The sequence below is a fragment of the Coregonus clupeaformis genome, chromosome 35 (genome assembly GCF_020615455.1).
Source record: "Coregonus clupeaformis isolate EN_2021a chromosome 35, ASM2061545v1, whole genome shotgun sequence".
NCBI classification, from domain to species: Eukaryota; Metazoa; Chordata; class Actinopteri; order Salmoniformes; family Salmonidae; genus Coregonus; species Coregonus clupeaformis.
This window is the reverse complement of record NC_059226.1, coordinates 13,461,699-13,488,406: the sequence shown is the minus strand read 5'-3', so window position 1 is coordinate 13,488,406 and position 26,708 is coordinate 13,461,699. Positions and strand designations below refer to the sequence as shown.

The 26,708-nt window shown below is 47.2% G+C and overlaps 1 protein-coding gene across 1 annotated transcript in view; it reads right to left on the bottom strand.

Moving 5' to 3' along the window:
- prr12b (proline rich 12b) overlaps positions 1-26,708 on the bottom strand; it is a 31,499-nt gene that overhangs the window by 2,136 nt on the left and 2,655 nt on the right. The window contains exons 2-16 of the mRNA XM_045210850.1: positions 23,827-23,981; positions 23,407-23,568; positions 18,820-23,213; positions 14,324-14,524; positions 11,820-11,894; positions 8,810-9,620; positions 8,183-8,718; positions 4,283-4,399; positions 3,935-4,068; positions 3,608-3,751; positions 3,099-3,415; positions 2,774-2,893; positions 2,361-2,458; positions 2,022-2,156; positions 1,066-1,161 (exon numbers count right to left, since the gene is read on the bottom strand). Of these exons, the coding sequence (XP_045066785.1) occupies positions 1,066-1,161; positions 2,022-2,156; positions 2,361-2,458; positions 2,774-2,893; positions 3,099-3,415; positions 3,608-3,751; positions 3,935-4,068; positions 4,283-4,399; positions 8,183-8,718; positions 8,810-9,620; positions 11,820-11,894; positions 14,324-14,524; positions 18,820-23,213; positions 23,407-23,568; positions 23,827-23,981 (7,495 nt within the window). The remainder of the gene's footprint in view (positions 1-1,065; positions 1,162-2,021; positions 2,157-2,360; positions 2,459-2,773; positions 2,894-3,098; positions 3,416-3,607; positions 3,752-3,934; positions 4,069-4,282; positions 4,400-8,182; positions 8,719-8,809; positions 9,621-11,819; positions 11,895-14,323; positions 14,525-18,819; positions 23,214-23,406; positions 23,569-23,826; positions 23,982-26,708) is intronic.

Below are 26,708 nucleotides of genomic sequence, written 5' to 3'. Positions count from 1 at the left end.
GCCGACTGCCCAACATCAGTGCCCGACCGCACAAATGCTCTTGTGGCTGAATGGAAGCAAGTCCCCGCAGCAATGTTCCAACATCTAGTGGAAAGCCTTCCCAGAAGAGTGGAGGCCCATGATTTTGGAATGAGATGTTAGACGAGCAGGTGTCCACATACTTTTGGTCATATAGTGTATTTTACCGTACTTCAAAACCTTTATTCTCAATTCAATCTATTTACCACTTTATTCAGTCTTCAAGGCCAGAGTATAGACATGTTGAATATACATCTAACATGAATTGATGTTATGCAAGTCAAATATCCACTCTAGGATGGATAATAGAGTGATTCTTCCCACGTCACCCCGCTCCTCCGCACACTCCACTGGCTTCCAGTTGAGGCTCGCATCTACTACAAGACCATGGTGCTTGCCTACGGAGCTGTCAGGGGAACGGCACCTCCTTACCTTCAGGCTCTGATCAGACCAAACGAGGGCACTACGTTTATCCACCTCTGGCCTGCTAGCTCCCCTACCTCTACGGAAGCACAGTTCCCGCTCAGCCCAGTCAAAGCTATTTGCTGCTCTGGCACCCCAATGGTGGAACAAGCTCCCCCACGACGCCAGCACAGCGGAGTCACTGACCACCTTCCGGAGACACTTGAAACCCTACCTCTTTAAGGAATACCTGGAATAGTATAAAAGTAATCCTTCTTCCCCCACCCCACATAAAAAAATAATTAATAATAATAATAATAATAAGTGGTTGTCCCACTTGCTATCATAAGTTGAATGCACCAATTTGTAAGTCGCTCTGGATAAGAGCGTCTGCTAAATGATGTAAATGTAAATGTAATTATTTGTACACAAGCACAACACAGCCACCCACAAACGACAGCCAACCTTTCACAACAAAAGGACTAAATACATAAATGCTCCATTTGAATGATTCTTACCACCACGGAAACCGAGAGCGAGAGAGAGACGGGAAGACAGTAGAGAAGAACAACAACGCCGTAGAGGAAAGAGAGGGGTGTTGGGAAGGTCAGTGTTGTGAAAAGCGATTGTGCTGCTGAGTCTTACCTCCTTCTTGCAGTTCAGGAAGGTGTGATACTTGTAGTGGTGGAGGGAATGATACAGGCGATAGACACGACACGTCTCTGTGGACAGCTTGAGGTCCTGAGGGGAAAAAGGGATGGAGGAAATCATTTATTAGGGAATCTCCCCGGGTTCTCTTGGACTGAGGTAGAATAGGGAAAAGTCTACTATGTATTCACCCTTCACATACTTTCAGAGGACCACTAAAAATACAAGTACACTTGAACAACGCTAAAAGAAGAAACAGCCTCGTCGAGAACCAGGTTTCCCTGATCGGGAAGCCTGGTGAAGTCTATGGCCGAAAGTGGCTAAAAAAGGGGTGGAGACCCGGTGTAAATCAGTGACGCCTTGCAAAACGTCAAACCGATCAAATGCATTGCTTGGGCGGCGCTTAGCACGCACCAGCACCAATCAAACACAAACAAACACATCAAATCAATCAAATGCTTTGCTTGGGCGGGGCTTAACACGCAGCACTCCTTCAACGGCCATGTGGAGGGAGGGTTCTTGAAATGTCAAATCCCTAAAGATGTAGCCGCTGGAAGCCGGCGGACCATTCAAACCGTTTCGGCTTATACAAAATTCTCCAGACCTCCAAAGGACGTGACAACAAGATTTTTGGAGGTCTGGCTACGCGAGACTAGAAGAAACGAGACGACGCAAGTGTAAAGAAAGACGGCGGCATGGTTTGGCTTTGTTTGCACCATCGGGATCGAGTTAAAACCACTGAGATACAAGTTAATGTACAAAACAAAGTGACTAACCAGACTTTATTAATCCAGTTCTTGTGAGACAGAATTGTCTCTTCTACTCGGCTTCCACAACACACAGGCACAATTTTTCGAGGCTAGGGTTAGCCACAGTGCAGCAGATTGGATACATTGGTGTCAGCGGTGGGATACTAAAGTCAAGGAGTTCATGACCGGATGTGGTTCACGCACCTGCTGTTTGGGCGTGGTGCTCTTCTTGACGCGGTTGAGGGTTTTACGGTTGTAGCACTCACCGCCGAGGTGCACTTTGACCGCTCCAGAGTCCAGGGGGTCCGCCGTCATTTTGGGGAACATATGCAGAGTCTCCTAAAGAGGAAAAATATAAAGACGGAGGGAGCGAAGGGGTGAGGGAGAAGTAGTAATTTCAACTGTTTTAAAGCTTTCACTTGTCAATATGATAGTGAGAAAGTTGAATGGAGATATGGTAAAACTCGAAACACAACAGGTACTTTTCATAGTTAGGTATCACATCAGGTATCAGCATTTCTACAACTAAACAGACAGGCGTACCTGGTGTTGGCCACTCATGTTGACTCTCCTTAACAGTCTCCTCTTTTGTTCGTTGAGGAGGCTGTCAATCTTCCTCATGGGTGGGAGGTACAACTCGTCTGGGGGCCAGAGAGGGAGGGACAGAGTTCTTATGACTTATCTCATGACATCGTTCTTCCTTAATCCTACTCTCATTCACTTCTTTTTGATCAATACTCTTTCTCTCACACCCAGGGTTGGGGTAAATTCCCTTTGAATTCAGTCAATTCACAAAGTAAACTGAAATTCTAATTCCAAATTATCATAGAGAAGCATTGAGAAAAATGTAATTTCAGTTTACTTCTTGAATTGACTGAATTGAAATTGATTTGACCCCAAACCTGATCACATCATCACCCACTCGTCTGCTCACACCACGACCCCATCCCTCTCACCGTCTGTGTCCTCCAGGGCTTGAATCATGTCGGGGTCAAGTGCCGTACTGACCAGCATCTCTATGTAACTCCTGAACATCTCCCTCATGGCTCGACTGTTCACCCCCCCTCTCACTGGGGCTACAGGGGAGAGACAGAGAGACACAGAGAGAGAGAGACAGAGCGAGCGAGAGAGAGAATATGTCACTGAGTGGGTTTGAACCTGGGGCTCCAGTGCGTCACAAGACTTAACTCTCTGAATTATAGCCATGGCATTATATATCAATATACATACCAAAATTGCATTAACACACAGTTACACACACAAACATACACAATCCCTCACCTTGGTCCTCACTGGGCCCATCGGGGGAGGAGTCTGAGTCAGAGGGGACTTCCTTCAGCCACTTCTTCCTCTTCTTGGGTGGAGGCTCTGCCTTCACGGGCCTCGCCCTCGACGGGCGCTCTGTCTTCTTCTCTCCTCCTCCCCACTTCTCCTCCCTCACTCTCTTTCGGTCCTCTTCACTGCTCCTTCTCTCCACCTTCTCCTGAGGTGGCCTCTTCTCTTTTTCTTCTCTCTCCTTCTTCTCCTTCTCTCGCTGTCTCTCCTTTTCCCTCTCTCGCTCCTTTTCTTTTTCCCTCCTCTCCCTCTCTTTCTGCTCTCTCTCTTTTTGCTCTCTCTCTTTCTGCTTCCTCTCTTTCTGCTCCCTCTCTTTCTGCTTCCTCTCTTTTTGCTCTCTCTCTTTCTGCTCCTTCTCTTTCTGCTCCTTCTCTTTCTGCTCCTTCTCTTTCTGCTCCTTCTCTTTCTGCTCTCTCTCTTTCTGCTCTCTCTCTTTCTGCTCTCTCTCTTTCTGCTTCCTCTCTTTTTGCTCCTTCTGCTCCCTCTCTTTCTGCTCCTTCTCTTTCTCCTTCCGCTCCCTCTCATCGCGCTCCAATCGGGGTGGAGTTTGACTGAGGGCAGGGGGAGGTGGCTTGGGGAGCGATGGGAGTGATTGACGCCTGTCAAGGTACACAGAAATGAGTAATTTTGCAGGATATTGCTTACAGTTACACCTATCTAATAATTTCAGATCTACACAAGTGCATGGGGGTAGGGCTACGGTTCTACATGGGGTTGGGCACGTATGAATCAAGACCCAGAGGAGTACGGCAAACACGCAGGGACAAACAGCACAAACCTACCTCAACATGAGTCCAGGTCTGTGCCAGGGTTTCCGTGAGCACACACGGACATAATCCTTTTTATTGAAATTCTCCAGGAACTTGACATAGAGACGTTGGTACCGCATCTTGGCATCGCCAAAGTAGCCCAGATACTGAGAGAGAGAGAGAGAAAGGGAGAGAAATATGTATAGAGAGATAATCATTTGAGTCATTATAAACAAACAATGTGTAGCTTCAAAATATATGTACAACTAACATGACAATCTCATGCTGGATTGTAAATCCTTGCATCCATCGCTGGATTGTACTTTAAGATTAAAGAGCATGAGAGAGTCTCCTGTCTTAAAGGGGATGTGAGTAACTCACGTTGCTGGTGGCACAGAACTGCCTCTGTCCGTCTTTGATCTCGGGGCTGAACTTCTGCAGCAGGGCTTTCTGCACTCTCCAGATGGGCGGTGGCTCACGGCCGGTCTGCAGGGCCATCTGCAGAGACAAAGAGAGTGTGTACAGTGCCTACAGAAAGTATTCATACCCTTTGACCTATTATACGTAAATGTTATACATTTTGTTGTGTTACAGACTGAATTCAATATAGCTTAAATAGATCTTTCTTCTCACCCATCTACACGCAATACCCCATAATGACAAAGTGGAAACATGTTTTTAGAAATGTTTGCAAATGTATTGAAAATGAAATACAGGAATTTCTCATTTACATAAGTATTCACACCCAAATCAAATCAAATCAAATCACATTTTATTTGTCACATACACGTGTTTAGCAGATGTTATTGCGGGTGTAGCAAAATGCTTGTGCTTCTAGCTCTGACAGTGAAGTAATATCTAACAAGTAATATCGAACAATTTCACAACATATACCCAATACACACAAATCTAAGTAAGGAATGGAATTAAGAATATATACATATACGGACAAGCAATGACAGAGCGGCATGGACTAAGATACAGTAGAATATTATAGAATATAATGTAGTATATACATATGAGATGAGTAATGCAAGATACGTAAACATTATTAAAGTGACTAGTGTTCCATTTCTTAAAGTGGCCAGTGTTTCAATAGGCAGCAGCAGCCTCTAATGTGCTAGTGATGGCTATTTAACAGTCTGATGGCCTTGAGATAGAAGCTGTTTTTCATTCTCTCGGTCCCAGCTTTGATGCACCTGTACTGACCTCGCCTTCTGGATGATAGCGGGGTGAACAGGCAGTGGCTCGGGTGGTTGATGTCCTTGATTATCTTTTTGGCCTTCCTCTGACATCGGGTGCTCTAGGTGTCTTGGAGGGCAGGCAGTGTGCCCCCTGTGATGAGTTGGGCAGACCGCACCACCTTCTGGAGAGCCCTGTGGTTGCGGGCGGTGCAGTTGCCGTACCAAGCGGTGATACAGCCCGACAGGATGCTCTCAATTGTGCATCTGTAAAAGTTTGTGAGAGTTTTAGGTGCCAAGCCAAATTTCTTCAGCCTCCTGAGTTTGAAGAGGCTCTGTTGCGCCTTCTTCACCACACTGTCTGCGTGGGTGGACCATTTCAGTTTGTCAGTGATGTGTACGCCAATGAAACTTTCCACCTTCTCCACTGCGGTCCCGTCGATGTGGATAGGGGGGTGCACCCTCTGCTGTTTCCTGAAGTCCACAATCATCTCCTTTGTTTTGTTGACGTTGAGTGAGCTGTTATTTTCCTGGCAACACACTCCCAGAGCCCTCACCTCCTCCCTGTAGGCGGTCTCGTCATTGTTGGTAATCAAGCCTACTACTGTTGTGTCGTCTGCAAACTTGATGATTGAGATGGAGGCGTGCTTGGCCACGCAGTCATGGGTGAACAGGGAGTACAGGAGGGGGCTGAGCACGCACCCTTGTGGGGCCCCAGTGTTGAGGATCAGCGAAGTGGAGATGTTGTTTCCTACATTCACCACCTGGGGGCGGCCAGTCAGGAAGTCCAGGACCCAGTTGCACAGGGCGGGGTTCAGACCCAGGGCCTCGAGCTTAATGATGAGCTTGGAGGGTACTATGGTGTTGAATGCTGAGCTATAGTCAATGAACAGCATTCTTACATAGGTATTCCTCTTGTCCAGATGGAATAGGGCAGTGTGCAGTGTGATGGCAATTGCTCCGTCTGTGGATATATTGGGGCGGTAAGTAAATTGAAGTGGGTCTAGGGTGACAGGTAAGATAGAGGTGATATGATCCTTGACTAGTCTCTCAAAGCACTCCATGATGACAGAGGTGAGTGCTACCCCTGAGTCAATACACGTTAGAATCACCTTTGGCAGCAATTACAGCTGGGAGTCTCTAAGAGCTTTGCACACCTGGATTGTACAATATTTGCACATTATTTTTTTTTTACTTATTCAAGCTCTGTCAAGTTGGTTGTTGATCATTGCTAGACAGCCATTTTCAAGTCTTGCCATAGATTGTCAAGCCGATTTAAGTCAAAACTGTAACTAGGCCACTCAGGAACATTCAATGTCGTCTTGGTAAGTAACTCCAGTGTATATTTGGCCTTGTGTTTTAGGTGATTGTCCTGCTGAAAGGTGAATTTGTCTCCCAGTGTCTGGTGGAAAGCAGACTGAACCAGGTTTTCCTCTAGAATTTTCCCTGTGCTTAGCTCTATTCCGTTTATTTTATCCCCAAAAAAACTCCCTTGCCAATGACAACCATACCCATAACATGATGCAGTCACCACCACCCAAACATAACGCTTAGTATTCATTTCTTTGCCACATTTTTTGTAGTTTTACTTTAGTGCCTTATTGCAAACAGGATGCATGTTTTGGAATATTTGTATTATGTACAGGCTTCCTTCTTTTCACTCTGTCATTTAGGTTAGTATTGTGGAGTAACTACAATGTTGTTGATCCATCCTCAGTTTTCTCCTAGCACAGCCATTAAACTCTGTAACTGTTTTAAAGTCACCATTGTCCTCATGGTGAAATCCCTGAGCAGTTTCCTTCCTCTCCGGCAACTGAGTTAGGAAGAACACCTGTATCTTTGTAGTGACTGGGTGTATTGATACACCATCCAAAGTGTAATTATCCTCTGGGGAGGGGCGGGATTGTTTTAACATGGTCATGCCATGGATCATTTAGCTATTTGATTTTGAATTTTAAGACCCCTTTTGTATTATTTGATAAAATATTGAACTTGGCCTTTACTACTATAGCCCATAGAAACGCATTGAAAATCACGTTCATAAATGGCAAATAAATAGTCAAAAAATAAAGAATAAAGAATAACGTTTTGAAGTGTCTGTCCTATATCTATGAGATATAAACTCAGGAAATACATACGTTTTATTAATTTTTTACACATATTTAACCCCTTATTTTTATTGGCACAAAACTACCTCCATACTTCCATTCATTTACCTTCAGAGTCCTGTGACACTTGTGGGGGTCGTAGAGCAAAACTGATATTAGTTTGTTGCCCAAACGGTTGGACGCTACAGACAGAAGTTGTCACATCAGCGTTACCGACTTCAGACGAGAGCGGCTCGGACGCTACAGACGTTTTCGTGAGTAGACCGATTTTCGGGATGTCTCTTGGTCTGACAAACACCGCTGTAGCTCGGCCACCTTCCACCGCAGATGCGGAAGGCCGACATAGTCGGACGCGGTGGACTGATTTCTCTAGCTTAAACTGAAGGATTTTGATGGGGATTTTTTTATTATGTTACTTAGATTGACGCACGGGTGCGTCTCTTAAGGACTAATAACTTCACCATGCTCAAAGGGATATTCAATGTTGTAGTTTTTTTACCCATCTACCAATAGGTGCCCTTCTTTGCGAGGCATTGGAAAATCTCCCTGGTCTTTGTGGTTGAATCTGTGTTTGAAATTCACTGTTAAACTGAGGGACTTTACAGATAATTGTATGTGCGGGGTACAGAGATGAGGTAGTTATTCAAAATCATGTTAAACACAGTCCATGCAACTTATTATGTGACTTGTTAAGCACATTTGTAGGCTTGCCATAACAAAGGGGTTGAATACTTATTGACTCAAGACATTTCAGCTTTTCATTTTTTATTAGTTTGTAAAAAATTCTAAAAACATGATCCCACTTTGATATTATGGGGTATTGTGTGTAGGCCAGTGACCCAAAATCTAAATGTAATACATTTTAAATGCAGGCTGTAACACAACAAAATGTGGAAAAAGTCAAGGAATGTGAATACTTTCTGAAGGCATTGTAAGTGTGTGTGAGAAGACAAGACATACCAACCCCCACAGTGAATGCCAGAAGCCCTCACCTTAAGCGTTCCAATGTCCTCAGTCCGCACCACAAACTCGTCCCTCTCCCGGAAGATGCCCTCGCCGCCACTCTCGCTGTCCTCCTCCTCGCTCTCTCCAGCGATGGCCGCATTGTCCTGCTTTTTGGCCAGGTGCAGAGAGGTGATCTTGGGGGCTGGCGCATCCTCAGGGGTCGGGGGTGAGGGTGGGGAAGAGGAGGGCGAGGAGGAAGGCTGGGCCAGCTCTGGAGCATCCGAAAGGGGAGGGGAGGAGGAGGAGGGAGGGGGGGTAGTGGAGGGGGGCATTGCAGGGGAAGGGGAGGGTGGAGAGGGAAGATTCGGGGGAGAGGAGCTGGGGGGAGGAGAGGCGGAGGGGTTGTGGTGGGGGGACGGCTGCTGTTGCTCCTCTTCATCATCCACATGCTGGAAGGGCAGAGGGGAGGGTGGGGAGAGGGGTGGGGGAGGTAGGGGGGACGGGGAGGAAGAAGTGAGAGGGGACGGGGAGAGGGATGGGGGAGAGGGGGGTGCGGGGGCGAGGGGCGGCCCGGATGGAGAATCTGGGGAGGGGTTCAGAGTATATTACATCTTTGGAAATGAACTACTGTTTGTCAGACCATTTCAGAATATCTGAGATTGTAGGCTACTCACCTTCCACTTTAGGAGCATCCAGCATCTCAAACTCAGGCTCTCTCTCCTCCCCTTCCTCCTCCTCTTCCCTCTCCTCTACCTCTTCCTCCACACCCCCGCGCTCTACATTCTCATCTTCCTTTACCCTCTCCTCCTTCTCCATCTCCTCCTCTTCCTCCATCTCCACTTGTTGTTCGTCCTCTCCGTCCATTCCATTCAGTCCAACCTGTTCTGGGGACGGTGTATTTGGCTGTGCGTTGGCCTGCGTGTTGTGAAGTTGCATGTGTGTCGCCACGGCATCGTCCTGCTCCTCCAGATCGGCCAAGTCCTCCTGCGTTTCGGCCACGAGTGGCGGCGTTGGTGGCAGCGATGGGCTCTGGGGTGGAGATGGGCTGGGTGGGGGTGGGGCCACGGCTGCAGCCAGCGAATGGGGCGTGTCGTAAAGGGCAGATATTGCCGAGGAGATGCTCTTCTGCAGGTCCTGGTTCTTACTGACAGAGTCCTCCTCCTCGTCGGAGGAGAAGGACGGCAGCGTCTCCAGGTTCCTCTTCAGCTCGTCCTCCAGACGCTTGCAGGGGCTCAGCCCATCCTCGCCCTCGCTACTGTCCCCAAACGGAGGGGGTGGAGGAGGGGGCGGTGGAGGGGGAGGTGGGGACAGGGGCAGGATCCTACCCTTCAGGGAGGAAGAGTCTGTGGTTTCAGCTCCTTCCACCGGCCCTCCGAGGTCTTGTGGTCCACCAGGTCCAGATTCAGGCTGCTTCTTCCCCGTCTTGAGGAAGTCCAGGAAGGAGGCCATGAAATTAGACTTCAGCTCCGGGGGCTTGTCCTCCGTCTAAGAGGAGGGGAGAGAGGAGATGAGGAGAGGAGAAAAGAGAGGGGAAAGCAAAGGTGAGGTGCAGATAAGACAGGGGAGGAAAGGTGAGGTGCAGATAAGACAGGGGAGGAAAGGTGAGGTGCAGATAAGACAGGGGAGGAAAGAAATAACAAGAAAAGGAATGGCAGGAGAAATAATGAGGAAAAGGTATGAATGGGAAAAGAGAGAGAAAAAAAAAAGGGGTATATAGGTGAGAGATTTTTAAATATTATTATAATAAAGCTTGGACAGAAACCAATGGTAATATCTCCCTAAATGCTATATAACTGTATTTTTCCATGCTTCGTGTTGGGGTTTAGAAACCTTTCTCTTCCTCTGAATAGAGGTAGTTCACCTTACCAACAGCAGGGGGGATCTGAGGGTGGTAAGAAAATATAATTGGGTAACTGTGGCAACGGCTACCCTGGCAACAGCCTTCTCTCTCCTCTCCCTTTCTCTCTGTTTTATTGTCAGTCAGAGAGGCTGGCTGTCAATCACCTCAGACTCACGTCTCCACATCGCCCTCTATAGGCTGCCGATATGCACACACACACACAGAGCCTTACACACAACCTCACACACACAGCTCTATGTAGATACACACACACACACACACACAGCCTCACATTCACACACCTCTAATGCATCTTCAAAGCACAGCCAAATGGTGAAGTCATCTGTTTTGGCTGTCCTGACAGTTTTTTTTTCTCAATCACTTTGGCAAATTTTTCAGATGTAAGTGGTATCTCTCTGGGCACACTGCGTCATTTCAACCTGGATAATTGGCAAATATTTGGTTGAGACGTTGATCAATGAGATTACAACCTATATTCACCCACTAAAAAAAAAGCCAAACGTTTTCCAATGTGTTATCACTATGCTTTCAACCACCTAAAAGCACAACCAAATTAACCAAAACAATGTCCGATTTTTGGTTTAGTTGTCATCCAAATGTCTATCACTGCGCTTTCAACCATATAAATGCACAGCAAAGTTCAAATGGGAATACAAAGTCAGATATTTTGTTCATTTATACAATAGATTATTAATGTGATATCCCTGTGCTTCATCTAATAGCAGAACCAAATGACCTGGATTGCAGTTGAGATTACATTAAAAGTACAAGGTGCAAGTGATTAATGCCGCTCGAGATTCTGCAGAGATTATTACAGCAGTTGTGAAGATCTCCACAGACCTGCGATGACCTATGCATGCTATCTTGAACATGCACGCTTTATATGATTACAGTAGAAATGTTAAGTTACAGTAACATCAAAATGTGACCATGGATGTGTTACTCATATTATTGTATTTCGAAAGTGATATTGAATTGTGTTTGGTTGTCAATGCAACCAAATATCAACATTTGAAGAAGATTTTGATCTTCTGCTTGGACTGGCTTTAATTCCTGTTTGTCTACAAATTAATAATGTATATGTTGGATTCACGTCTCCACCTCAACCAAAAATCTAAGTTATAGAATAGGACTAAATCAAATCAAACTTTAAATGGGGGGGTGGGGGGGGGGGCAATGCAAATAGTCTGGGTAGCCATTTGATTAGCTGTTCAGGAATCTTATGGCTTGGGGGTAGAAGCTGTTTAGAAGCCTCTTGGACCTAGACTTGGCGCTCCGGTACCACTTGCTGTGCGGTAGCAGAGAGAACAGTCTATGGCTGGAGTCTTATTTTTAGTCATTTAGCAGACGCTCTTATCCAGAGCGACTTACAGGAGCAATTAGGGTTAAGTGCCTTGCTCAAGGGCACATCGACAGATTTTTCACCTAGTCGGCTCGGGGATTAGAACCAGTGACCTTTCGGTTAATGGCACAACGCTCTTAACCACTAAGCTACCTGCGCCCCACACACAATTGCGTTCTCTTTTGTCTTTCCCCGACTTCACTGTGAAGCTTAAAATATAACTTGTGGAGCCCTGTACCCCCCTACCCACAAACTCTAACTACACATATAAACTTTCCTTTGGATGTTTGTGTTCCAGTCGACGTTAGCCCACCACTGTTCTGACTGGGGTAGGGCCTGTCCTGCAGCCTTCTTGCCTGGCGAGTTACCCAGCGCTGAAGGGATCTCTGAGTTATGTGACTTGTGAAATATGAGTAGTGAATTATAGATGATACTGTGGGTTATTAGGAGGTGTAGCTAGGGACGGATTGAGGTTTCTCACCGTGTTGGAGAGCTTCTTCATGACAGCCCAGGCCTCTGGGGTGAGCTGCTCATCCATGTCCCTCTCCCACGTCATCTGTGGTGGACACAAAGCAAAGACATTAATCATATGTTCAAAAAAGCTAAACCCATATTCAATCAAAAGCAGTGTCCGGCCCACTTGTTTCATGGGGTAACATATACATGTACATTTATTTGGCATATCGGCACTGCTGTCTGCTACAAGAGAGGTTGAATGAATGATTCAATTGAAAAATCTGTCGATGTGCCCTTAAGCAAGGCACTTAACCCTAATTGCTCCTGTAAGTCGCTCTGGATAAGAGCGTCTGCTAAATGACTAAAATGTCAAAATGTCAAATGTCAATGAATTGATTGATTGACTTTGCATTGTTGTCTAGTTGAAGTTATATTCCATGTTCTATAGAGTGACGTGAGGAAACCGGTCACCGCAGTTTTGGCTGTTCAACACGCTTCAATCAATATGGACATCTGAACACACTTGATTAAGACAAAACAACAGTCTTTGTTGCACCACTGTTAAAATGTATCATCTCATTAATTAAACTTACTGCATTATGTTCTAAAGGCATTACAGTCAATTGATACCCGTATATTTTTGCAATTACAACCGCTTTACAATGAGTAAAAGGCAAGTGATGAGAGTTAGGGAGGGATTGAATTAGATGGGGGATTCCGCTCCTCACCCCCCTACCCCTGCAAATCGCACAGAAATCCACACTGTTCATTTCATTGGCCACTTTCCTGTGTCCACACTCTCCCTGTTGCTGAGGCAACAGCCGCCATCTTACTTTTACCATGACCAACCAGCAGACATCAACAGATGGGAATCCAGAACATCAAACTCACACAAAAAGACTCCATCTTATCTATCTCTAGGCCAACATAAGAAATCCATTCAAAAGCCCTACCCACCCCCCACACCTAATATCATACATGGCTGCTGCTACACTGTAACGCTCAGACTACAATCACATATTGATAGAGGATGAGGTGACTAAGTGCTTTGAGCACCTGGAAAAGGGCAATGTAAAGGTTAGGAAAATGTGGCATTATATGTACCATCTTAGTGACTTCCTATGAGATTCCAACCATTATCATACAAATACAGAATATAAATATACAGTGCCTTTAGAAAGTATTCACACCCCTTGACTTTTTCCATATTTTATTGTGTTACAGCCTGAATTTAAAATTGATTCAATTGAGATTTTGTGTCACTGGCCTACACACAATACCCCATAATGTCAAAGTGGAATTATGTTTTTAGAAATGTTTGCAAATTAATAAAAAATCTAAAGCTGAAATGTCTTGAGTCAATAAGTATTTAACCCCTTTGTTATGGCAAGCCTAAATCCTGCAAGTCCAGGACTACAAATTTGCTTAACGAGTCACATAAGAAGTTGCATGTACTCACTCTGTGTGAAATAATAGTTTTTAACATGAGTTGGAATTACTACCTCATCTCTGTACCCCACACATACAATTATCTGTAAGGTCCCTCAGTCGAGCAGTGAATTTCAAACACAGATTCAACCACAAAGACGAGGGAGGTTTTCCAATGCCTCGCAAAGAAGGGCACCTATTGGTAGCAGAAATATTTCAGTTTTCTTTGCAAAATGTTTGTCCGTTTTTAATTTCCCCTCAGAAAGAGAGACAAGTGATCCCTCCCTCCCAGGCTGGTGTGTATAAAGTGACAGGAAAGAGGAGAAAACTCTCAGGTTTGGTCACACACCACGGAGCGTCAATCCCCAAAACTTAGCATAGTAAAAGTATTACTGATTTGATGTGATTCACCCCCCACCCCAACCCTTTTTATAAGGTAAATAAAAGGACAATTCCTACACCATGTGCATGACAGACGGATTTACACTTCAAACACCTTTGTCGTTCCCAGAGACGAAGCCCAAATTCCCCACTTTGAAGTGAGAAGCTCTGCCGAACATGAATAATTAAAAATATATATCAGGTACACCCACTAATGAGAAGGAATCTCTTCCTAAACCTCAGAAACTGTAGCTACAGTGCATAACAACAAATCAACAATGAAGGACTGATCAGTGAGTTCAGTAGAAAAAAAACAAAGAAAAAAAAAAAACATAATTGCTGATTAAATATTCAAAAATGTTATCTTGGTTGTTGTTTTTTCGTAATGCATCACTACTGATTCTCTGAAACTATCCCTTAGTGTCCTATAGGAGAGAGGCCTACATATCCCCCTTGACCAGAGATGTACATGTAGTGGTAAATAAGTTGGGGTAAAGCTGAACACTGGTCAAAATTACAGATGGTGAGTGACGTAAACACTAACGCAAACAAAAATAACGTAATAGGTACTATTTACCAAATACAAAGGTGAGTAAATGATATTCATGCAACTCCCTGCCCTTTCCCTTTAAATAGGTCCGGATGTCAGAAGAGGTTCATGGGAAAGATTTCCCTAAACAGCAGGTAGAATCCAAATAATGCAAAGGCAGATGCACTCACCTCCTGGGCTTGAGCTTTCTGCTTCATCTTCTCCTGGCTCCTGGTCATGTTCATGTCCATCCCAGCGGTGGGTCCAGGACTCAGGCCCAGGGAGGGGGCCGAGCCCACTGACCCGTCAGAGAGAACCGGGTCGGTGCTGGACAGGGAGTCTGTCCTCAGCAAGGAGTCCGAGGGAGACATAGAGGGGATAGGCAGCTTGATCTGAGAGATGTAAAGAGGGGATGGAGGAGAGTGAGGGGTGGAGGGAAAAGAGGGAAAGAGCCAGATGGAGAGAAGGAGGAATGAGGAATGGCGAGGGAAAAAGAAAGGGATAGTTGAAGTGAGGGGTATAGGAATAGAGGAAGAGAAAATGCAGAGAGAAAGAGAGTTAGTGGGGTAAGAGACGAAATAACACAACTGATTATTTCCAAATAATGTTGATTATTCAGAAAGGATTCACACCCCTTGACTTTTTGAAAATGTTGTTGTGTTACAGGCTGAATTTAAAATGGATTAAATTGAAATGTTGTGTCACTGGCCTACACACAATACCCCATAATGTCAAAGTGGAATTATGTTTTTAGACACTTTTACATATTAATAAAAAATGAAAAGCTGAAATGTCTTGAGTCAATAAATATTCAACCCCTTTGTTATGGCAAGCCTAAATAAGTTCAGGAGTAAAAATGGGCTTAACAAGTCACATAATAAGTTGCATGGACACAACACATCACAGAGTACCACTCTTCATATTTTCAATCATGGTGGTGGCTGCATCATGTTATGGGTATGTTTGTCATCGGCAAGGACTAGGAGCTTTTTTTGGGATAAAAAGAAACGGACTAGAGCTAAGCACGGAGGAAAACCTGGTTCAGTCTGCTTTCCAACAGACATTGGGAGACAAATTCACCTTTCAGCAGGACAATAACCTAAAACACAAGGCCAAATATACACTGGAGTTGCTTACCATTGAAAATATATGGCAAGACTTGAAAATGGCTGTCTAGCAACCAACTTGACAGAGCTTGAAGAATTTTTTAAAGAATAATCAGCAAATATTGTACAGTCCTGGTGTGACTTACCCAGAAAGAATCACAGCTGTAATCGCTGCCAGAGGTGTATGTAACATGTATTGTGAATACTTAAGTAAATGAGATATTTCTGTATTTAATTTTCAATACATTTGCAAAAAAAATTGATTTTTTTCCTTCTCAATTTTACATTTTGGGGGCATTTGATCCATTTTGAATTCAGGCTGTAACACAACAAAATGTGTAATATGTCAACGGGTATGAATACTTTGAAGGCTGTAAACATCTTGATTCTATGTTTAGCGGAGATCTTCTGTGTATAAAAAGTGACGAGGAAGGGCAAAAAACCATCTAACGAGGCACTTAGCCGTTCTGATAAATAACAAGCGTTTTCAAGTGCAGTAACAATGGTTTTGGGAAAAAGCTCAGAGATTTAACAATGCTCCTACGAAGGTTCTAACAATGAACTTAGCCTTAAGGTGCTTTTGGGACACCGGGCCCTGGTAAGATCTATCCTTATTTCATTGTCTTGCTGTTGGATCATTCTGATTTTTGCTTATTATTTTGGATTTCTTGCTTTTGGGACTAACCATGTACTTTAATTGTAGGACGAAGACATTTGCTTGACTAAAACAAAAACTCGATTTAGCATTTTCATTTGTGATTCATTTGTGATTATTTTGGTTTGCTTAGATTCTCTATGCCAGCTGATTCAATTGTGAATACACAATTGTTTCCATGACAAATTCGTGACTTACATTATTTTTCTATTAGCGGCATTGAGTTTACAGCTAGCTTACCGTTATAAAACAATCGTAAATACCTGGTACTAAATGGTGCAAAACACAGCAAATCTAGCATTTGTCAATGAGAGCAGTGCAATGGTTTGGGGTCACTGTAGTGCTTCCGCCAAGGTTAGAGGCCAAAGTGGCAATCCCTGTCCCTGCACACACACACACACACACACACACACACACACACAAGCACCTGCTCCTCCACTGCGGCGGATGATTATTGGTTTTTTTGGGATCAAAATAAACGGAATAGAGCTAAGCACAGGCAAAATTCTAGAGGAAAACCTGGTTCAGTCTGCTTTCCACCAGACACTGGGAGATGAATTCACCTTTCAGCAGGACAATAACCAAAAACAAAAGGCCGAATATACACTGGAGTTGCTTACCTTAATAATAATAATAATAATAATAATAATAATAATATGCCATTTAGCAGACGCTTTTTATCCAAAGCGACTTACAGTCATGCGTGCATACATTTTTGTGTATGGGTGGTCCCGGGGATCGAACCCACTACCCTGGCGTTACAAGCGCCGTGCTCTACCAGCTGAGCTACAGAGGACCACCTTGATGACATTGAATGTTCCTGAGTGGCTACTTACAGTTTTGACTTAAACCGGCTTGAAAATCTATGGCAAGACTTGAAAATGGCTGTCTAGCAATGATCAACAACCAACTTGACAGAGCTTGAAGAATTACAAAAATAATAATATGCAAATATTGTACAATCCAGGTGTGCAAAGCTCTTAAGAGACTTTCCCAGAAAGAATCACAGCTGTAATCGTTGCCAAAGGTGATTTTAACATTTATTGACTCAGGGGTGTGAATACTTACAGTGGGGGAAAAAAGTATTTAGTCAGCCACCAATTGTGCAAGTTCTCCCACTTAAAAAGATGAGAGAGGCCTGTAATTTTCGTCATAGGTACACGTCAACTATGACAGACAAAATTAGATTTCTTTTCTCCAGAAAATCATATTGTAGGATTTTTAATGAATTTATTTGCAAATTATGGTGGAAAATAAGTATTTGGTCAATAACAAAAGTTTCTCAATACTTTGTTATATACCCGTTGTTGGCAATGACACAGGTCAAACGTTTTCTGTAAGTCTTCACAAGGTTTTCACACACTGTTGCTGGTATTTTGGCCCATTCCTCCATGCAGATCTCCTCTAGAGCAGTGATGTTTTGGGGCTGTCGCTGGGCAACACAGACTTTCAACTCCCCTCCAAAGATTTTCTATGGGGTTGAGATCTGGAGACTGGCTAGGCCACTCCAGGACCTTGAAATGCTTCTTAAGAAGCCACTCCTTCGTTGCCCGGGCGGTGTGTTTGGGATCATTGTCATGCTGAAAGACCCAGCCACGTTTCATCTTCAATGCCCTTGCTGATGGAAGGAGGTTTTCACTCAAAATCTCACGATACATGGCCCCATTCATTCTTTCCTTTACACGGATCAGTCGTCCTGGTCCCTTTGCAGAAAAACACTCCCAAAGCATGATGTTTCCACCCCCATGCTTCACAGTAGGTATGGTGTTCTTTGGATGCAACTCAGCATTCAAACACGACGAGTTGAGTTTTTACCAAAAAGTTCTATTTTGGTTTCATCTGACCATATGACATTCTCCCAATCCTCTTCTGGATCATCCAAATGCACTCTAGCAAACTTCAGACAGGCCTGGACATGTACTGGCTTAAGCAGGGGGACACGTCTGGCACTGCAGGATTTGAGTCACTGGCGGCATAGTGTGTTACTGATGGTAGGCTTTGTTACTTTGGTCCCAGCTCTCAGCAGGTCATTCACTAGGTCCCCCCCGTGGTTCTGGGATTTTTGCTCACCGTTCTTGTGATCATTTTGACCCCACGGGGTGAGATCTTGCGTGGAGCCCCAGATCGAGGGAGATTATCAGTGGTCTTGTATGTCTTCCATTTCCTAATAATTGCTCCCACAGTTGATTTCTTCAGACCAAGCTGCTTACCTATTGCAGATTCAGTCTTCCCAGCCTGGTGCAGGTCTACAATTTTGTTTCTGGTGTCCTTTGACAGCTCTTTGGTCTTGGCCATAGTGGAGATTGGAGTGTGACTGTTTGAGGTTGTGGACAGTTGTCTTTTATACTGATAACAAGTTCAAACAGGTGCCATTAATACAGGTAACGAGTGGAGGACAGAGGTGCCTCTTAAAGAAGAAGTTACAGGTCTGTGAGAGCCAGAAATCTTGCTTGTTTGTAGGTGACCAAATACTTATTTTCCACCATAATTTGCAAATAAATTCATTAAAAATCCTACAATGTGATATTCTGGATTTTTTTCCTCAATTTGTCTGTCATAGTTGACGTGTACCTATGATGAAAATTACAGGCCTCTCTCATCTTTTTAAGTGGGAGAACTTGCACAATTGGTGGCTGACTAAATACTTTTTTTCCCCACTGTATGTAAATTAGATATGTCTGTATTTCATTTTCAATACATTTGCTAAGATTTCTAAAAACATGTTTTCACTTTGTCATTATGGGGCATTGTGTGGAGATCGGTGAGAAAAAAATAACATTTAATCCATTTTGAATTCAGGCTTTAACACAACAAAATGTGGAATAAGTCAAGTGGTATGAATACTTTCTGAAGGCACTGTAAGCTTTACGGAGTCCATACAACTCGCTATCTAAACATGATATCACTCTGCTCATGTCTCCCTTACCTTGATAGGCTTGAAAGGTTTCTGGTGCTGTGGTTGTTGTTGTTGTTGTTGATGAAGATGTTGTAGGTGCTGCTGCTGTTGCTGCTGTTGATGTTGAGGCTGTAGATTCTGCTGCTGTTTGAGGTGATGGTGTTGGTGCTGCTGTTGTTGAAAGTGCTGTTGTTGGTGGAACTGCTGTTGTTGTTGTTGATATTGGAGGTCGGGTACTTTGTCTCGGTGCAGCTCTATCATCCCTTCCTCCTTCCTGCCACGCCCCCTACCCCGCCCACGACCCCTGCGGGTCTCCCCGCCTACATTTCCCATCAGTCCCCTACAGTAGGGCGGCTCCGGGAGCGGGCGAATGCGAGGGCGCCCTCTGGGCCGAGGCGGCCCCTCGCGTTTGGGTTTGGTCGGTTTCCTGCCCCTCTTCTTGGGCCCGTCGTGGGGTAGGAGCTGAGGAGGGGGGCCAAGGGAGGGGTAGCCGGACGGGTGGCAGAAGTCCAGGTCGCCCATCAGAGGGCTGAGGGAGCCCACCCCAGAGGCCCCTCCTCCTCCCGCCTTCCTGCAGCTGGACACCAGGTCGGGGAGGAGGTCAGGGAGCCGCCGGCTGTTCAGGCGGATGTCAGCGGGAACATCAGCCTTGTCCTCGTCGTCCTCGAACTCGTACTCCTGGGCGTAGTTCTTCTTGGCCTGCAGCTGCGGGTCGCGGCGCTGCTTCAGCAGGTGGAAGGAGCTGGTCTTCAGCAGCTTCTTGGGTCGGGAGGAGCAGAAGATGGGCGACGTCAGCCCGGCCAGACTGGAACCTCCGCCCACGCCCGTACCCCCAATCATCTTGTTGGCGGAGCCGTCCCCAGGAACTCCCCCTGGACCCCCCAAGCCAAGGCCCGGGGTCTGGGACTGGATGAGGCCGAGCTGCTCTGTGTTCACAGTGGAGGGGAGCTCGTGGGTTTTCAGGGAGTCCAGGTCCAGATGCATGGTGCTGTTTTCTGTTTCCGTGAGGCCGTGGCAATACCCATACCCATGGTCGCCATGGTGACCCATCATGTCATAGCCACCTCCTCCATCACTGGTCTTGACGTCCTCCATGCTGTCTGGTCCCTGTCCACGTGCCTCAGACATACCTTCTTGCACCCCTTGGCCTGCCCCGGGACCCCCGGCGCAGCTTGACTTGGAGTAGTCGTCAGAGCAGAACATATCCTCCATACCGGGGAAGAAGGAGCGATCCTCATCCTGTAAGAGGGAGTCTGGGAAACAGATGGAGGTCAGAGGCACAAACCTTTGCTGCTGCTGCTGGCCTTGGTTCTGGCCCGCTTTCCCCACGGGGCTCACCGTGTCAAACTGGTGCTCTTTGAGCTGGTCCAACTGGGATTGGCAGAGCTGGGGCTCCTGGTCCCTCTGATGGGGCGGAGGCTGCTGCTGGGGCCCTGCGTTGGTCGCCAGGTGGTGGGAGTGGGGGTGGGCATGGGTGTGCGGGAGGGGGTGGTGCGGGTGGGTCTGCTGTTGGTGATGGACGTGCGGGTGGTGTGGGTTGAGGTGGTGCAGGTGGGAGGGTGTGGTTATGCCCAGATCTGGCTCGGAGAGGAAGTCGTGAAGCTTGGAGGCAGTTTGTTGGGAGTGGTGATGAGATGGCAGCCTGTGCTGCTGCTGTTGTTGTCTGTGTCCGTCACTACTGCCCCCATCTCCTCCCCCCACCCCACTTCTCTCCACGGCCCCTCCACTGTCTCTGCTGTTGGCCCGAGACAGGGTGTGCTCCAGCATGTCCAGCGGAGATACCGAGTTCTGGCTGGCTTGGTTCTGGCCGTAGTGGGCCTCCATAGCCTGGGACTGGAGTTGGAGCTGCAGCTGGGATTGAGAATGGGGCTGGGGATCCACCCTCGCTTGTCCCCCAGGCTCTGCCTCTCCACCTGCCCCCATCATGGCCTGCTGACTCATGGAGTGCTGCTGCTGCTGAGAAGCAGCTTGCTGGGTGTCCATCTTGTTGCAGGTAGTGTGGGACAGTACAGACTGGAGCATGTGGGCAGAGGGAGGCTGCTGGGGCTGGTTTGGGGGGGAGTCCATGAGGGAAAGGGAGGACTGGGACTGTCGGGGCTGCTGCTGCAGTTCGGGTGTCTTCCGCAGGTATGGCAGCTCGGACGGGTCGGGAGGCTTTTTGAGCTCCATATGAGGGTGGCCGTGGGAGTGGGGGTGGGCGTGTTGGGAGTGCTGGGTGTGTGAGGGGGCCTGCGAGGGATGGTGGGGATGCTGGGAGTGAGGGTGTTGGGCGTAAGGGTCGCCCCTGCCGTAGTGCACCACTGAGCCGAGGGTGTCGTGTTGGTGCGGATAGGGGACGTGAGGGTTGGCGTGGGAGAGGGAGTCTGCCCCCCCTCTTCCTCCACTGGCCCCTGCTCCAGACAGCCCTCGTTCGTTCTTGGCCTGCTGCTGCTGCTGTTTCTTCAGAGACATCTCCAACTGGCTCTCCAGGCCACCTCCGCTGACGTTACCTGCAGTACCGGGGCCCGTGCTGTTGGTGGCGCTGTTGGTGCGGATGACGCTCTGGAGGTGGTAGCGCTCCTCAGAGGCCTTATTCAGGTCGTAGGCCAGACCTTTGCCCGCATCCCTGGCTTGAGGGATGGACTGGGGCGGCTGCTGCTGGGAGTGGTGCTGGGACGGGTGGGGCGCAGGGCTCTGGGCATGCAGCAAGTGCTGGATCAGGAAGTCATCGTCATCCTCCTCGTCTTGAGAGCGCTCCACTCCCAGCATGTCGGTGTCTGGCTTGGGCTTGGGGGTGGTGGGGTGGTAGGACTGAGGCTGGGGGCCTCGGGTGTCGGGGTAGCCCTGCGGAGAGGAGAGGAAGGCAGGGGAGAGGACGGAGGAGAGGTATTTGTTCCCCCCGGCTCCCCCGGGGGACTGGGCAGGGCGGCTGGGAGCAGGAGAGTGCAGCCCAGGTCGAATGATGCCAGAGTTGCTGGAGGGAGAAGGGCTGGAGTCAGGGAGGTGGTATGAGCTGCTACCACCTGATCCTGCGCCCCCACCTCCTGATCCACCTCCACCTCCACCAGCCCCAGACCCTGCCCCGCTGCCGGCTGACCCTCCACCCCCTCCAGATCCCAGGAGGGCAGGGGAGTGCCTTGGGCCACCGTACCCCAACGAGGGACTGCCCGCTCCCCCAAGGGAGGTAGGCAGCGAGCCGTATCCTGAGTCCGTCCCGTAGACCACCTCGGCAGAGAAGGAGCGGCCTCCTGGCCCTAGTCCTCCATACCCTTTCCCAGAACCCCCAGGACCAGAGGTCAGATCCTGGGCCTGGGGGGAGTTGAAGCCCCCATAGGGCTGGTGGGAGGGAAGGTGTGAGGGAGGGGGCTGGCTGGGGGAGTAGGACTGGGACTGCTGCTGGGGAGGTGTCTGTCCAGGGAGGCCTGCGGTGGGCTTGACGGGGGCCACAGGGGAGCCGTATGCTGACAGGCAGGGTTTAGGAGGAGGCTGCTGGGCCGGGGCGGAGGAGACTGGAGGGGGAGGTGGGGGAGGGGGCGCAGACTGAGTTGGGGGCTGCTGTCTGGAGGGGGCCGACGAGGAGCTGGAGGAAGGGTTAGGGTTGGAGTTTGAGGAGGACGAGGAGGTGGAGGAGGCTGAGGGCGGGGTGTGGGGGGTTCGGGATGACGAGGAGCCCGAGGAAGAGTAGCCGCTACTGGAGCTGGAGTTCTTAGCCCCCTTCCCTAGACCTCCACCTGACGAGGAGGCAGCTGAGGAGGTATACGGGGTCTGGATGATGGGGCGGTACACTTGATCTGACCGGGGGGAGGGTTTGGGGTCTGCTGAAGGGCTCTGCTCCCCCAGCGGGCTGCAGGACACCCCTCCATGCCGGTGGTGGGAGATCTGCTGGTAACCCGATGCCCCACAGCTAAGGTATTGCTGCAGGGGGTGGGGGGCTGAGGAGGAGAGCTGCGACTGAGCCGGAGAGGAGCGCTGGTAGTGCTTGATCACGCTGTCCTGCCGGGGGATGGCCCTCTCCTGGGATGGCTGGGGCGGCGGCGGGGCGGGTGCCGATGAGAACACAGAGGCGTTGTACAACTGGGAGGACTGGTCCTGGAGCTGGGAGGACAGCAGGTTAAACTGGGGAGGGGGTAGGTGGCGGCCTGACGAAGAGGAGGTTGTTTGCGGCGGCCCTGTGGGGTCCTGCGACCCACGGTAGGCGGCACCCTGTGAGGAGAGTAAGCGGTCGAAGCCCAGGCTGGACTGGGAGGGAGTCTTGATGTGCAGCAGGGGGTCATGGGGGGACAGGAGGCCGTTGGACGTGGGGCTGAAGGTGGGGGAGTCCTGGAGGGAGAGCGAGGCGCCAGGGAAGGACCGCCCAGAGAAGGAGGCTGGGTGCTGGTAGGCCGAGAGGGAGGAGGAAGGGAAGGAGCCAGACCCGATGAAGAGCTCTGGCTGAGTGTGCATCGCTATGGGAAATGGAGATAGAGGGAGGTTTGAAGAAACGATGCTCTATCAACTGAGTCGAATTAATGTAATAGGAGTACAAAGACAAGTAACAGAGGTTATTAGAAATGTGCTGCTGTCTTTCATAACACTCAGAAAATGATGAACACAATCAGTTGTACTTGAACATGACTCATGACTGGCTCCTGCACTCACCAGTCTGCCAGGAGGGTGTTCGGAACTGGGAGAGGAGGGAGGAGGCTGAGGGGGGCGGCTGCCGACCCTGGGACTCCAGTGCTGAAATCAGGTTCATGACAGATGGGTCTGGACCAGAGGGACTGGCATGGTGTAACCCAGTATCAAACAGCCCAGATAACCCTAGAGGACATAGACACAAAAGCATTTACTCAACCACGCACATTTTTCTGTTTATCATGACTCATATAAACAAAAGTCTAATCTAAACAAAAAAACTTCGATAGAGAGAAAAATGCTCCCTGACTGTGTGTGTAGGATAGGACAATATTGTATTGTAATAACAGGTATACTAAAATTCTATATTGACAACCTTTTGGCATCATGCAGAGACCTCAATTTTACATTTGAATCAAAGTTTATATTAGCCCGGCCCCTTACCTAGACTCCGCCCAGCCCCCCATGCCCCGCCCTGTCCAGAGCTGCCAGGATGGTGATTGGTTGCGTAGCCCTGCAGAGGGTGGGGGGTGCCATAAGCCTGGCGATGGAGCAGCTCTGAGTCCGGATGGGAAGACCTAGAACTCCCATACACCAGGCTGAGGAAAGAAGGGAGGAAGGGGAGAGAAATTAGAAATTGCATTATACTTTTCTATCAGGGTTATCTAAATCCTGGTATCGAGATCTGCAGTACAGCTGTTTTTCTTTTCTCTTTGGTAGATAATTGATTGATGAATGTAGCCTAATTGATTGGCCAGAGAGTCCACTCACTTAGTGTCTCAGGTCTGAATCTGTCTCTGATTATAGGGTGAATGTATGTAATGTTGTCTCAGGCAGCATCGTCAAATAGCCCTTCAATCAATCAATCATGAAAACCAGAAGTGCTGCAGACTTGATACATCCGAATTGGGATACTCATGTTGTATACCAGGGGTATTCAAATCTTACTCTATGAAGTCCAGAGTACTGCTGGTTTTATGTTCTACCTGATTGCACTGACCTGATGTCAGGTCTAAATCAGTCCCTAATTACTAGGAGAAGAACAAAAAAAATCGTAAAACAGACTGAGGTCAAGATTTCAATTTTAGTCAATAAATCAGAGTCAATAAATCAAAGTTTGGGCATGGTCATGAAGTCACCAGTGTTATGCATAAAGAAAGGTATTATTAACTGTTTACTGTGGTTATATTTTTGAACGATAACCATGGCCTTTTATCAATTAGATTTGCTTACCTCATGCGTCCTCTCTCGCCTCCTTTTGAAAAAGGTCAAAGGTAATTGAGGAGAGGCGGCGAGGAGAGGGAAAGTGGACGAAAATGGCTGTATGAAATTAGACTCTCCTTCTCCAATCGCGCGTCATCAGGCAAATTACGTTTACAGGGTGGAATCCCAAATTAAATGTATAAACTGATAAAAACAATTAAGCTAGTGCAATACCTTTTATAGATAAAAAGATAAGTAGCATATTGTTTTTAAATGTTTGCATGCTTTTATCCTTCGATAAAAAATTGCTGATTCAAAGGGGGTGTGGCAGATTTCAAAACTCTTCCGTGAAGGACTCAGGTAGGATACACTTGTGCTTCCTCGCCAAAAGGAGGCCATCAAGGAGGGGAGAACTATCCTATGTTTGCCTACTAACGAATTTACACACTCCTCCGGGTCACGGAGGAGAGAGGGCGGAGGATAGTCTTTTGCTCAAACGAGAAAACCGCCATATCACCCATTGGTTCTCTTTGGTGTAATATGATGTTGATTGGCCACCACTCTGTCACTAATCAACCAATAGTGTGACTGTGGCTAGCCACCATAGCTGATTGGAAACGCTGTTCCCCAGTCATGCATAGACAGATAGCAGCAGAGGTGAGCGGTTATGGCTGGACAACAAAGTGGTGAGGCGAAACCACTATAGACAGATAGCAGCAGAGGTGAGCGGTTATGGCTGGACAACAAAGTGGTGAGGCGAGACCCATAGTGGTTTCATTGATAAAAGCGTGGTGACTGTCTCGGTCGCTGACTCCTCCTCCGCAGCAGCGGTGCTAAGTTTAGCCATGGCTCGGTTAGCGTACGCCACTCTCTGACTCAGGAATCAGTGTGTGTGTGTGTGTGTGTGTGTGTGTGTGTGTGTGTTTATTCTTTCTCTGAATATGACCCATCAGTGTGTTCAGTATTCTTGAGTTTGACACATCCATATATTCTATTAAAATCTTCATAATATGTTAACAATATAAATATTTATGGCTAAATGCTAAAACATCAAACTGAACCTTAATCTCTAAAATGTGGATTTCTATGTTTAAGAAAATGGTTCCATTGAAATGAATGGTTCTGGAACTAGACACTATACTAGACGCAGTCAGGTTCAGTACTTCCACTTTCCCAGAATATATGTAAATTGAGAATTCAATGGGCTAAGCAAATTAATCAATAGTATGTATTTAGTTGAGTGCTAATCTCTGCTACTGCTCAGATGCAATTTTCAAATGAGCGCCCAACCTCTCCACATCTCATCCCAATCTTTTCTCTCCCCTTCTACAGACTTCTCTTATGACTGCTCACTCCCCCTCCTTTCCTTATCACTCTTCTCTCTCCATCATCTCCTCTCCTCCTTCTTCAACCTGTCATCTTCTCTCCTCCCTACTCCTCTCCTCTCTTCCAAATTCAACCATTCCTTCTTTCTTTTCTCCTCTCCCCCACCCTCCCCTCCTCTCCAACTCTCTGCCGTATAACCATGATGGAGTGAGCTGCAGTCCTCAAGATTGTGAAAGAGGGGATGAATAAAGGAGGGGGAGCTATTAATCCTTCATTAAGACTGCTTTCGCAATCAACCACTGTTCATTTCACCCTGCCGTTCCGTCCGGGCAGGTGTATGATGATAATAGGCTCACTAGTTTAATACACTAGACATTTGTCTTCTACAGACATGCCTGGGACTAGTAAGAGCTGGTAAGAGCTTGGTATGGAGATTCTGAGCTAAACAAATGTATTCTACTGGTATTATTGCTATGGTTAGTTGAGTGCAGCAGAGGGCATTTTTTTGAACTTCGCTGTATTTACAATACAATATGATTCAGACTACCAATGGGCCAGACTACCAAAATGTTGTCAAGGCTACCTGCAAGCATGTACAGGTATGAAACCAAAATAGGTGTAACCACTATACAGTCTCATACAATCAATTAACTGATTAAAATACTCATACAAATAATTAACATATTCAAATATGTATTGCACATTAAAATAAAGGTTTTTATAAATGTATTCACTTCAATCAATATGGCTGAAGAGAAAATGTTTTGTAACTGTCATCCAATGTTGGTTAGGTTCAT